Consider the following 14977-nt stretch of genomic DNA (forward strand, 5'->3'; position numbering starts at 1 on the left):
ATGCATTGTAGGGTAAGGATTGTTTACATACATTATGACTCTGGGCAAGTCCAGAGGAGCTAGGGGTTAAAGGATTATCACAGCTAAAGGAATGCATATGTAGGATAATTTTTAAAAATTGAACCATAAGGACCCAATTTGTCCTTGTTTGATTTGCATTTCTCTTGTAGATTTACGAAATAAAAGAAATAGTTCTCACTGTGGCCCACCCGGTCCAGGGCGGGGATGAGATGAAGATCTGATGCTTTACTTGTTGAAAGTGTAACTCAAATGAGCAATGTGGCTCATGAGCCTTTTGTATAAGGGGTTTATTTTTATGCAAGTGAAATGTAAGAGGACAAATTGACTGGAAAAAAAATATCCAAATTTCTTGTGTACAAGATGTTTAATTTATGTGGATTGGGATGAATTTATCAACAACTATCTGGCCCCTTGATCGTATTAATTTTTATTCAATGTCTATTAAACATCCAACAATGATGGAAAGTGTGAGTGAAATGATCACCATCTCAAATATTGTATACAGTATATTGTAGTAACACAGATACAGTACATGTATACTGTAGTAACACAGTGACAATCGAATATAAGAAAAATTTTCTGAAGCAAGAGTTTCAATTGCATCAAAATAAAATGCACAAAGTAAGGATGACCACACACCTCAGCATAGCTCTGATGAACTTTGACACGTTGGAGGAGCTACATTCACATCTTTAGTCCCTGAAAAGTTTAAAGGTGAAGATAATCATCCCGATGCAGCATTCATAAACAGTAGAATTTTGTCTGCACTAGACGGTGCGTCTCTGACAATAAATATTTATTATTTAACATTCAGAAATGTCAAAATGAAAACATGTGAAACATCATTAAAACAATAAGTACTATTCCTACAGGTCATTCTGCAATCTAATGCTATTTAAATCTATCAACAGTGATAATCAATTAACAGGAAATTTAATACAGTAAAGATTGAAATATGATGACTCTGAACATAAATCATTCATTTATACTATGAAATTGCAATTAACACAATCAATTCTATTTTTTTTTTTTTTTTTTGGCAAAAAACCAAAAAAATGACCTCATGAATCTAGGCTGACCATGTTCATAAGATCATTTTACAAATGTAACTTTATAAATTAATTTGGTATTTATATCCAAATGATATCAACACAGTAGTTTAACATTTTAAAAACATTTTTTGTAAATGCAAACCAAAAATTACAATATTACAGTCAAGGACTGCCCTTTTTGTTTCGTAATGTACAAAAAAATTGAGTGATGCTGTGCAAGAGAATAAGATGGGGCACCACAGACACGTGGTCATAGCATAGTCTAACAGAAATCATTTAACATAAATTAATGCATAGCCTTATCACAGAAATCAAATGTACAATAGCATATGATCAAAATATTTTTGTGTATATAAAATATATTAGTATAGATTAGATTTCTCCGTATGCTGTTGACATCTAAGAATGTGTGAATTGATAAAATTAAAATATGAAAATCTCTCCTTTTTGCATATATAGTACACAATTTTAATTCACACTTACTTGGATGCTATCTTGCACAAAGATCTGGGGCCCGTTTTACAAAACAATTAACTTACGACAAAGTCACAAGTCTTAAATTGTATTACACAGTTATTAGTTTAAATGAAGGAATTAAAACGTTTCTGAAACTTAATTTTCAACGTTATGTTTTCACTATTTTATAATGGAGTGAATTATCTTTCAATAAACGGGAGATTTCCAGTATGTAAAATTGGTCGTAAGTCGCAAGTTCTTTTGTAAAATTCACCCCTGGTTATTGTCGAAGTACAGGGTTATTGTACAGGACTTTCAACAACAAGTAGAACCCTCATAATATAGTTCTCTTTCAGGTGTCACAGTGAAAGATGACACGCCACGATGAAATAAGGCTGATAGAATTCAGCAACACTGACCGTTACATGGCATTCAGAAGAGAAAGAAATTTGAACCGTATTATAAAAGACAAGGGAGGGGGAGGAAATTTGAAGAGGAGGAAAAAGAAATTTGAACAGTATTATAAAAGACAAGGGAGGAAGAGGACAAATATTAAAAAAGAGACCCAGACAGAAAGAAAAAGCTGAGGAAATGAAATAATGAATTTCCAGAAAAGTAAGAATAAACTGTATTGTTTGATACAAAGAATTGGAGTACATTTATAGCAAAAAATAGCCAGGCAGTGAAAAAAGGTGTAGGAAATGAAGTTTGAAAATATATAGACCTCTATAAATGTCCTCAGTATGATATAAATCCAAATAAAGATTTATTAATTTGACTTCAGGTAGGTGTAGATGTATTGATAGACATGGCCTTTGCTTGGCATTTATCAAGAGGTGCCTCTAGAGGTTTGAGAAATCACTCCACACCAAAAAGACTTCTCCAGATAAGTTGTCTATAGCTGAGGTGGGTCGAAAGTTAATATCTCTGCACTTATGTTTGCACACCTCACAGCGATGGATCTCTCTACTGGGTCTTTAATCTCTCTCGTCCAAATTAGGCTTAGTATTAAAATGTGAGGATGGAATCTGTTTTAATGTTGCTTGAAGTGATTGATCTTGTGATGAATAATTGAAGAGTGGGTCAAGCTTCATTTCGCACCTCTGATACATGTGCAATATTAATAGTGTTAGGGAAGAAGCAGTGTTGTGTTTTACTGTTAAGCTGCCATTGATTTCAGAATTGAGGTTTTAGTGTTTATTGAAAATGAACCAAAAGGTTATCTCATGGTTTTTATGTTATTTTAAGAAGACAGTTTTCAATATTAATGTTGAGACAGAGTAAGTACCTTTTCCAAATTGTAATGGAAAAACAACATCAGCCCTCTTGATTGAAATCTTATAACATATTGACACTTACCAAACTGCCTTGCTGAAATGAATTGAAACAGATTTATGTGTTAGAGATAGGAATTTTAACACAAACCTTCAGATAAAACAAATCAAGCAAAATCCTTTATTTGGGTTTGTAATTTTAAGATAGCACATTATTAAACTTTTTTATAAAGGAAATTCTATGGATAAAATACCAATATTTCTGTGTATGTGATGTTATAAAGCAAGGAAAGATAGGCCAGTGTAATGCACAACTTATTTACAAGTACATATGTACATGAGTGCAGTTCAACGCAGACTTTATTGCAGGTACAATAGTCCCACCTGCAGAGATATACCATGTCTTACCTGTCCATTGACATAGTGATGAAATTGGCCTATTAAAATTCAGTAACAATTGAGTCTGTTTTATGATTTAATGCAGAAATTAAAACATGATTTTTTTGTTATGAAAAAATTATTTCTGATTCCTTTTTGGGACAAAAGTGTATGTGATGAAGCTTCTGAAAATTGTAAATTTTTATATGTGAAATCATAAATGATAATGTCAGAATTTCGAGTGTAAGAATTCAATACTGTTACTAAAACCAGGATGGGTGGGTGAGTGGGGGTACAGTCTATCCGAGTGAGTATTAGAACAGGAGAGTAATGCCTGGATAATTGTGATGTAAATGTACTGAATTCAGTCCAGGTCATGTTAAGCTCAGATTTTAAACTGTATGAATTAAAATTGCCTTACATATGTACATATGTAAAATCTAGGTTCTGAGGACAAATAAAATTACCTTACACATGTAATATTAGGTGCTGATGACAGGATGAAATAGTCATTAATGCTTAATTAATGCATTGATTTGTCAATAATATAATTTCTTAAGTCAAACATAACTTTATTTGGTAGGCCCTCATCTTCACTCACCAAGGGTTTCTGGTGCGCTAATTTCGTTACAAACCTTGGGTTTGTGAGGACAGTAGAGAGTCAGACATCCCTATCTAGCGTGTATAAAGAAGGTCAGAGGTCGATGAGATGAGCAGCATTCAAACATCCATATAATGAAGATCAGAGGTCAGTGAGGAGAGTAGCATATCAAAAAGCCTTGGCTCTTCCCATGCCTAGTGAGTAATTGGTCACAGACCCTCCTTCCTTGCATTTGGTGGATTTCCTTAAGGATTTTTGCTTATGAGCGTAAAAGTCATAAGAAAGTTTTGTAAAGTTTATTTTAATCATCTATATTTATGTTGAATTGAAAAATCAGAGAAAAAGTTGGTTCTAGTTGCTAATATTAATAAGCCAGATGGCATTGAATCTGCCCTTTTTGCACTTAAAAAACATTTAGCTGTTTCAAATACTGGTATATTCTTGTTATAATTAACATGATTAAATCTCCATAATGAATATACTAAAGATTAAAATCGCTAAACTAACACACACACATGTGAACATGCACACACACTTACTCACACACAACAAATATTTTCACAGTGTTTTTGTACTAGTTGTGACTTTTCTGCATTCATAATATTAATCAAAATTACACTTATTTTTTCTACAACAATTTTCAACTTCACATTTTTCTTCTGAAACTTCTGAAAGTAACATTGTTACAATAAAATACATGTATGTCATGAAATAATTGAAATAATGAAAAATTCTGTGACTGCATGTTTAAATATTCAAATTAGAGGGATGCAATTTATGGGTGAAATTAATGTGAAGATTTCCTAAACATTTTAGTATATCTAGGCCTTTCTTTACTGTACATAGACTTTTTACATATCTGATACTTCATGCCTAGAATTCCTAGTTTCAATCTTAGGAGTATTTATTTCATCTCTGATGAAAAAATATTGCAATTAAAAACATCATGAAAAAGAAAATCGTATTGGTTCTTAAAAAAACCAATCTGCCACAATGTGAAATATCTTATGAATATTGTATGTAGTGTAATAAAGTGTTTAATTTGAAATCACACACAGTAAGAGTACAGAATTTATGATGTCAACCTGAAATTCTGATAAACACCACTAAGTTTGTAAGATCTGTGCATTTTGTAGCATTCCTGATGAGTGTACATCTTTAAAATGTTTCTTGATGTTTGATTTAGAAAAAACTTTTAAGGTTTCAAGGTGACAACCTGTGATATCCTGGATCCACCACTGTAATTCTCATATGGTATTAAAATGGGAGGAAATAAAAAATGTATTAGAAAGTTGTATTTGACTTTATGATGCTTTAATGAATATTTTCCTCCACTTTTTCTACATGCCATTAAACATCAATGCTTAAGCTTTGCCACATAATATATATGATATGTATTAGGGTCCTGAAATATGGCAGGTGCCCTATAGTAATTCCTCTGTCTGTATGTGTGTGTCTGTGTGTCCGTCCGTCTGTTCGACAGCACTTTCTATGGTACACATGCAGTAACGTAAGTTTCCTTGAGAAGATTTTAATAAATTTTATATATAATGCTTGGAGGATTAGACAGAGGAAAACCCCTGTTGATTTTCAGATTTATCAACTTTGTCATTACAGAGTTCTGAGACTTAGAATTTTTTAATATTGATAAGATGATTGCACTAGTGCGTCTATGACACACAATAGATTAATTGAAAAGATTTTTATAGAATTTAAAGGTTATGCTCAGATTAGGAAGAGGAAGACCCCCTTAGATTTCAGATTATCAGTTTTGTTGTTATGGAACTGAACATTTTTGATCAGGTCACCCAAGTCACTCCGTGGATCTATTGATATTGGTCTGCATCCGTTGTTGTGCATCAACAATTAAACATTTTTAACTTCTTGATGTCTACCCTTTCAATACTTTTCAAATTAGGTATGAAGCATCTTTCAAACAAGGGGGATATAAATTGTAAATACCAGGACCCTTGCACCCCCAACAGGCAAAAACTGCCAACATTTTTACCAATTTAATAAAAAAAATTCTTCTTTGCAACTGTACAACTGTAAGAAAAAATAAATACGTAGTCATGCAAAGCAGGAATTTACGAAAATTGTAAATTTCATGATCCCAAGGTAGAGGTTTTGGGCCAAACAAAATTTTTCAAAATGGATGCCAAATATGTATCAAATTTTTAACATTTACTAATATCTGTGAAATTTGGTGTGTTAGTTTAGGATTGTAAATAAAGAAGTAAACTCAAAATTTTTCGTTATTTTTAAAACGGCCACCAAAAATGTGTAAAGTTTTCAATGTTGACAAATCTCAACAAAATTTGGTATGTATAGGGATGAATAAAATGTTGAATTAAAAATTTCAAGGTGTACCCTGAAAATGCGTAAATTATTCAACATTAATTGTCTGATAGCAAAATTTAGTATGTAGGGGTTGTTGTGGATGGTGAATGATAAAGTGAATTCACTAATTTCAAAACGGTGAACGTGCTACTGTTTCAAGATGGGCACCCAAAATGTGTGAAATTTGAATAGATAGGGGAACCCCTGCCCAAACTGCTTTTAAAGGCATTTCCAGCAGTTCAATGACTGTTTAGGATACAATGTAATTTTTGCTTTCAATTGGGAACCCAGCCCAATGCATAATTTTTTCAGTGTTGTCTGATCTATCAAAATTTGATATGTAGGGGTACTAGAGGATGGGGAAGAAAATGGTGAAATTGAGATTCTGAAAATGGCTGCCATTTTCAAGATGATCTCCAAATATGCATCATATCGCTTAAAAGTTGAAGGAGGATTAACACACCAGAGAAACCTTATGTGGATGAAATTGGAGGATATGTACAATACTATTTTGATAATGAAAACTTTTGAATTTGCCTTATTTAGTTAAAAAACTACATGCTTAGAAAAAAGTAATCTTAGCAAATAATTCTTAATGCTTTCTGATCTTGATGAAATTTGGTAAGTAGGGAAAGGTTTGGATGTTACATAGAATAGTAAACTGAAAATGCTTTTTAGAAGAATTTCTAGTATTTTACATGTCCTAGAGATACAATCAAATTTATTTTGTAGGGAATTGCCCTATCCAGCTTGTTTCTTCTTTGTTACACTAATACACATGTGCTGAAAGGTTTCCTTTCATTTGGAGGGATCTACAGGAAATTAACATTCAGGGTTTTGCAAGAGGTGTGTAAATCTAAAAACAATATGCAGATTGTTGATTTTGGAGAGAGTGGAGCAATTTTCGATTTTGGGGTAGCGATTCAATTGGTGTTTGTTTTGGAAGATTTTCGGAACAGCGTCCTGATACAAATGTTACTTACATGTATGTACATTGAATTTAAATGGATTGACGTGTAAAAAAAATAGAAATCAAAATTAATTTTCTTGAACACTTTAAAATTGAAATCCATACATGGATTGTGGTACTTTGTTTTAAATACAAAAGAACCCATTTATTGCCACTGATTTCAAAATGATAGGGTTTTTTAAAAATGTTAATTTTATACATTTATGTAGGTATATAGAAGGTAATAAAGTATTAAAACGTTTCTCATACTTTTCAAGTAGCCCCATAAAAGCGTTTTAAAAGGTTACATATGTATGAAGACAAAGATTGTAAAGTATAGTTTTAATGTAATCTTTTCCTCGCTGAATTTTGTTTGGAATGGTTTTGAAATTTCCCCATACCTGATAGCGGTCTTTATAAATCTGATCAAGTGTTAATATTCGTTCTGAGTACAGAGTACTGATAGCGAGAACCTTTCTGAACAGGAGGAAAGGGGTACGTAATCTGGCACAGAAAGAGTAGATAGGCTTGACATTTTTATGTTACTGCCGATTTCTCGGGTGTGTCTCCAAGTTATTTCGATGTTTGTGTTCGAACATGAAATACCTGGATATCTGCATGTGATTATTTACCTTTGTATGGGCCATTCCATGATTTGTTAGGGAGATTATTCATGTGTATGTTCATAACATCCCATTTACTGTTCCTAGGTAGTGAAGGCTTTGTTTTACCTCATGTTAATGTGAGGAAAGTGGATTATTGATAATATATTGCTGTTATTGTGGGTCCTCTCTATTTCATTGTCTTGGAGTGTTTATGATATCATCAGGTATACATTGTTTTCTTTTTACTGTGTAAAAAAAACTTTGGACTAGAAAATTTTATTTACTTATTATTCATTTATAGAATAACTCTAGATTGAGAACATTTTGTTGAAAAGAATGAAGTCACACAAATGATATATGTCATCAAAATATTTTTTAATTTTCGCAGTTGATATTAGATATTATAATGTAATTGATTTATAGGATTGAATTTCATGTTTAAGATATAAGATTTTAAATAGAGATTTAAAAAAAGGTATGTGAAAGCTAGGCCAGAGAGAAAAAATATAAAAATTAGCTAGGTCTCTTGAAATAAGGCTGAAACAGATGTCATTGTACAGTACTGTTAACTATCTCCCCTGGGAATATGAAGCTGCAGTGAGATGTACCTGTACACCTGTATACCTGTAAGGTGAGGTGTACTTGTATACCGGTAACTTCTTGTGATCTTGTAACTGTAATTCTGTTCTGAAAGAAAGTAAATAAAAAATATTGACAGTAACACTTGAAGTGACTTAGCTTAAACTGTGGGGGATAATATATAAGAATATTAAAAATGCTATGTCATAAAAATGTGATAGTTCACAGACAACATTTGAAGATCTGGTGATGGAGACCCTGGGGCCCACTGTTTTACAAATCATCATGATTCATGTACAGGTGGTCAATTTATGATAGAAGTTTACGACCATTATTTCACAGTTTTTCATTTTGATAAATATCTTATTATGATGAATGTTAACGATACTATCATACAGAGGCAATCAGTTTTATGTCAGTGCTACTGTCAAATCTTGTAATCAGGACAAAACCATTCATCAAAAAGCATAATACGGAGATTTGAGTAATTGTGTTATTCGTTTACTATAAATAAAACTTTGCTTCAGTGAGCACACCCATACACCACACTCTGGGATAGTAATTATCATAAATATTTGTGAAAATTGAAAGTTAAATAGATGAAATGAAGCATTATAGGATATAGGGCAAATGAAATCATGTACAAAGGATTATGTTGCATTTAGCTTTACTTAAGCAAATCAACTAAGAGCTAAACATTGCAAGGTATGTATTACTGTGTGTTACAGAGTACACAGAATTCCTCTCAATGTTGAATGTTTTATGAATTTGTTAATTTATAGCTATTGGTGAAGTATGTAAAGTGAAATTAATTTATGTTATATATATTTTTTTAAGATGTGCCTTTCGTAAACTTTCAGAAGTATGAAAATTTAATATGTTATATAAATCTAAAATATTGATCCAAATCCCAGTGTGTGGGATGTATGTATATATATATATATATATATTAAATAGGTTGACAATTAATGGGTTCCTTTGATGACATTATTGATTTGTTAAAGGTTCGTAACTTTTTCTGTGTAAAACCTACTCATGTGAATTGAAAGTTTCTCCAAATTGCCGTACTTTGGCATGCATCCGGAACTCTTTAATTAAAACACCAGGTCTTGTTGTATCCTGCACCCACCATGAGGATGAAAATTTAATGAATATGCAGGATGGACACACACCTGTCCCACATCTGACTCATCACCTGATTTTTGTCTCACCTAAACACACCGCTTTTAGAAATTATTTGATCTAGTAAATGGGTTTAAGAAACGTTAGGTTAAGAGAAAATTGGATTCTTAATGAAGGTCTTACAGTTCAAGACTAAAGTCAACAAGGTGAGAGGACATGGGTTGAGAGGACAAGAATGTTACAAAGTAATCACTTCTCCAAAGTCCCTGAAATGTAAACAGTCCCTGTAATGTATTTTAAATCATTTAGACAGATTAATCGAAGCTTATACAAACATTTTATTGAAAGTCAAGAATTTTAAAGTTCTTATGGATATGAAGTAGGTACATATTTATTAAGCTATATTAATGTTTTGGGATGCCAAATCTTTATCAATTGAACTTTGTTTTTATTCATTTGGAAGTTTTTCTTTTAATTCTTCAGAGTGCTAAGAACCATTTTTGAAGATGATTTTGATATTTGGATACAGATATCAGAATAACCGGGTTACACTGTAGACTCATTTATTTTCGTGGGGGTCAGTTTTTCGATGGTTTTATAAAAATAATATTTGTATGGATTCCATTTCGTTGTTGAGGAGTGGCTATTCTTTACTGTTCGTTCTCTATCTCTTGTTTGTAGAGAATTTAATGATAATACAGTGTTAATGAAATGCTACTGATGCTTTGCCTGAATAAACATAATAATTATAATAATAATAAATGTTTACCATATAAGTGGAATTTTTAGTGGATCACAAATTTAGCGATTTTCCCATAAAAAAAAGGATATACCAGTGTATATGTATTTAGCGAGAGCTAATTTTAGTGACTATAATTCCAAGAAAGATAACTATCACCTACGATACGAAATGATTTGTTAGCGATATTCAATTTTAGTAATATCAACACCCTAGCTAATAATGCCAAAATTAAATCCTTACTCAAAATTCTACTCATACGGTAAACATTACATATATTATGAATTAAGTAGTAAATACATATTTAGGGATTGAAATTTAGTCAATTTTCAATTCTTTCTCAATTAAATGTGTTTATTTTGTGATAAGCATTGTGAATAAAACATGCTGGATGCACATGCTTTGTAATGCAGTAGAAATTACTCTTATACACAGCAGTGTATAAATATAAGTGTATAATTATAATATAATCATAAGAGTTGGATTGACTTAAAGTGTATAGAAACAGAAATAGCTTTTCCTTATTTAGCTAACCTGATCAATTTTTTTTAAATTCATATAAAAAACCACAAGAGTACAGTAAGTTGATGTATTAGAGTCCTCATATAGCGTACATTCAAGTTTATTCACATCATGGCCCCTGGGACCAGGGTTTGGCAACAGTAGAGGATTAGAATGTTATATAGGAATGTAAAAAAAATTTTATTTAGTTATTCCCAAGAATATTATGCATTCATCCTCATCTAGGGTAGATTTAAGTTTGTACACACCCCTTGGGGTATTGATGGGGCTACAAGAGGGGTTCATGCACAGTGGGGCTGTGATTGAAATTTGAAGTTTTACCTGGAATGGTGAGCTCAGGTGAGCAGAAGTGTTTCTGTGGGCCCCTTGTAAAATGACATTCCAGCCAGTGAAGGAGAAAATTCCTATGCATGTACACAATTTATTGTAAAAAATGATCAATTGAGACACCTGATATTGCAAAGTAATCAATAAGTTTCTTTTATTGTAATTCGGTTACTATAGAAACCTCTTCCTCAACCTTCTCAGATATATTTTTTTTTTTTTGCAATACTGAAAACATCTTCATGGTAATTGGTATTGTTTCTTACATTATGGAGATGTTTTTTTAAAGAGACCTTAGTCAATGTTGGAATATCCTGTTCTTTTATCATAATACACAAACTGTTATTGGACTCCAGCTGCCTCCGCTATTTAACCACTGTTTTAGCTGTATAAAGGAGAGGGCTTCCTTTGCCTATTGATTTTGCATGAATTAAATCCATTAGACTATAGTCGCGTGTATGTGCTCTATAGCCACTGTGTGTTGTGTGGAGGCTTGTTAAGGCAACAAATTGCCCAGGTGTGTTGTGCGGAATATCACTCTTATTACAATGGAAGAGTTGGAGTGACTTAAATTTGTTCATCATGGTTTAAAAGAATCATTTGACAATGGTGTCTCCATAGTGAATTTTGTGTGATATTCGGTAAAATAAAACACAGGTAATATTTTCATCACACCTTGGTATTGTGTTTTGTGTGTGCCTTGTTTCACATTTTAGGTTAAAACAGTAAGTCATTGTTGTGAAATAAATTTGGGTAGATGTGTTGAAACTTTGCCATGGGCATCTCATCAAAAAATCAGAAACTTATTTGCAATTGAAATAAGATGGACTCTGAGTGACCAGGCCTATGGGCCAAACTGACTGTCTTTTGAAATATCTTCTTGATAAGGAAATAATGTTAATGGTTAATGAAAGATTTGATTTCCTTATATTTTTCATATTTTGTCATATATGGTGTACAAGTTTAGTTCAGTGAAATAACCCGGCAAAAGAAAGGGTGTGTCGGCAAAAGAAAGGGTGTGTCGCATTATCTGCCAGTGCCAGCTGATGATTGATCATTGATTCTTTAGCAAGGTTAACATTTTCTTAGATTTTTCATCTCTTTGAAATAATGACTATATATTATATGATACATGGTAATAGTATATTTCTTCTTCTGGTATAATTATGCTTTATATTGGAAGCACATTTTTGAATTGTAATTTGGCTTGTGTTGTTTTAGAAGTTTTCACTTTCTCATCTCCTTCCTTCACTGTTGTAACTTGTTTGCCTATTGCTATTTTATACAGATTTTCTTGTGTTTTTCCCCTTTCTATGTATAATTCCTCTAATTTCTTTCATTCAGTGTTAAGTTGTAATTGTCTCTATATCTTTTATCTCTCTCTCTTTCTCTCTCTCTCTCTCTGTCTCTCTCTCTCTCTCTCTCTCTCTCTCTGTATTCCTCCAATTTCTTTCATTCATGCAAATTGTAATTTAATTGTCATAAAACACTTTGACTACTGTTATTGCAGGGATTCTCTCTCTCTGTATTCCTTTAATTTCTTTCCTTCATTGTAATTTGTGTATATGTATATATATTATATATATATATATATATATATATATATATATATATATATATATATCTGTATTCCTTCAATTTCTTTTCTTCATTGTAAGTTGTAATTTGTCATTAATTTGGAGTTTCTTTCTCTGTGTGTGTGTCTGTCTCTTTCTCTCTTTCTCTCTCTATTTCTTCAATTTCTTTCCTTCAGTATAAGTTTTAATTCTCTCTCTCTTTCTCTCTATCTCTCTCTTTATTCCTTCAATTTCTTTCCTTCAGTGTAAGTTTTAATTCTCTCTATCTCTCTCTCTATTCCTTCAATTTCTTTCCTTCAGTGGAAGTTTTAATTCTCTCTCTCTTTCTCTCTATCTCTCTCTCTCTCTATTCCTTCAATTTCTTTCCTTCAGTAAGTTTTAATTCTCTCTCTCTCTCTCTCTCTCTCTCTCTGTATTCCTTCAGTTTCTTTCCTTCAGTGTAAGTTTTAATTCTCTTTCTCTCTCTCTCTCTCTCTCTCTCTCTCTCTCTCTCTCTCTCTCTCTCTCTGTATTCCTTCAGTTTCTTTCCTTCAGTGTAAGTTTTAATTCTCTCTCTCTCTCTCTCTCTCTCTCTCTCTCTCTCTCTCTGTATTCCTTCAGTTTCTTTCCTTCAGTGTAAGTTTTAATTCTCTCTCTCTGTGTATTCCTTCAGTTTCTTTCCTTCAGTGTAAGTTGTAATTTGTCATAAAACACATGGCTGCTCAACAAGATTAGAAGGCCATAACTGACAATGATAAACCAATATCATTATGACAGTCCTTTCTGGAATTGTAATTGGGTTTTAAGATGACAGATGAAAGCTAACTATTTAAGCAGAAAAAAAGGGTTAGAGATGCCAATCTTGAAGTCTCACCCTGACAAATCTGCAATGTATAAGCCTCTGTGATCCCAAAGTGCTTCAAATTTTCCGGAAATTGGAAAATTTTGATGAAGTTGATTAAATGTGCAGTAATCATTGCATGAAATGAATATTATTTTGTAACTTTTTTTGTAATTTATTATTACCATGAGTAGATGTGATAATCAGGTGGATTTCTTTAACTTTACCATTTACTGCACTTAATATAAAGCCATTTTGTTTCTTTTTAGTGATAAGAAATTTATACGGTAGATAAGTTTTCTAAAGACTTTATTCAGCTTAGTAATGTTCCATTAAATTGGTTAAGAAAAACGTGTCACACAGACAGAATTCAGTATATTGTTGAAAAAGGTTTAACTTTCTATATGTGATTTAATGAGTGAAAGATGAGTTATATATATATATACCAATAGACTGGTTTGTTTATCTGGGATTGTAGTTTACTGGTTCAGTTAATGCTGAGTTAGAAGTGATAATTAGTATACAGAAATATTAATAGATTACCCGTGGTTAGTCATTTGGTGTTAAATACCTCCTATTAATTTAGTAGGACTCTTCAAGTATTGCCAGGTTTCTCATCTACAAAAAGTGTTAAAGTTATCATCATTTGAATGGATTATAATGATGCCGTAAAAATTCTAGATAAACATATGGCAGCAATCAGATTAAGTCCATCTCTGGTAGATTTGTGATTTCTTTGTAAATGCTCAAACTGGCAGATGTGTAGTAAGCTGACAGTTTAGGAAGGGTATTTATGATGCTAATGATGCAGACTTATCATGATTTGTTTAAAGGTAAATGTATCAATGAAGCTGTATGTAATCATATCGGGGAATAACTGAAAGCAAGATCTCTTAACTCAAGCAATGATAACACATTAAATCATACAAATAGGGTTGAAAGATACATATCAAATGCTTCAGAGAATTCAGAATTCAAATTCTGGTCACACTTTCACAAAACAGAATTAGTACACTCGGTGCATCACGGCAGCCGATGTAGTTTGAATGATTTTTAAAGTGACATCTTTTTATTTATCTCTTCTTTTTTTTCCAGATGAACTGTGACAGTCCAAACTGAGTGAGATAATACAGACCTAGAGAGAGATGTATCTCACTGTGCTGCACCTTATACTGATACTAGGGTGTCTCCCAACAGGTAGTAGATGAAACAGTTCAGTAAATATATCACAATCAAATAGAAAAAACCATCAACTTTTTAATGGTGTACCTATACATACATCCTCACAATATCATGGATTTGTAGTGTACATCATCACAGAACCTTAACTTTGTGAGGAGGATGTTCATACTGTATATGCAGTAAGGAATTTTGCAATTGAGTAAATTTTCAGGGCGAATCACATGGGTCCGCAAGAGAATAGGAGTGAATTAATTAGCAATGTCAACTTTTGATGAAATGGAAGAAACGTACTGTGCAAATTATCACTTTTAGCAAAGTTAAATTTCAGCTAATTCAGAGTAGTAATGAATTCAGACAGCCAAAAAAAAAAACCAGTATTAGTTTTATTGACTTGATTGTTGTGTCTGACATTGCTAAATGCTAGCAAGACAACAAT

General features: G+C 32.2%; 1 protein-coding gene across 4 annotated transcripts in view; it reads left to right on the plus strand.

The window, feature by feature from the left end:
• The window catches only part of LOC125668019 (cadherin-23-like), a 45492-nt gene that overhangs the window by 1628 nt on the left and 28887 nt on the right, over nt 1-14977 (plus strand). Inside the window, exons 2-3 of one of the 4 annotated variants that reach the window (XM_056163811.1) lie at nt 1886-2144; nt 14455-14556. In XM_056163811.1, coding sequence (XP_056019786.1) covers nt 14505-14556 — 52 coding nt within the window. In that variant the 5' untranslated portion in view covers nt 1886-2144; nt 14455-14504. Of the gene's footprint in view, nt 1-1885; nt 2145-7684; nt 7901-11030; nt 11620-14454; nt 14557-14977 lie in introns of those variants that run through there. The other 3 variants (XM_056163810.1, XR_008802638.1, XM_056163809.1) reach the window with 3 other exon arrangements.

Source organism: Ostrea edulis, chromosome 4 (assembly GCF_947568905.1).
Source record: "Ostrea edulis chromosome 4, xbOstEdul1.1, whole genome shotgun sequence".
NCBI lineage: Eukaryota > Metazoa > Mollusca > Bivalvia > Ostreida > Ostreidae > Ostrea > Ostrea edulis.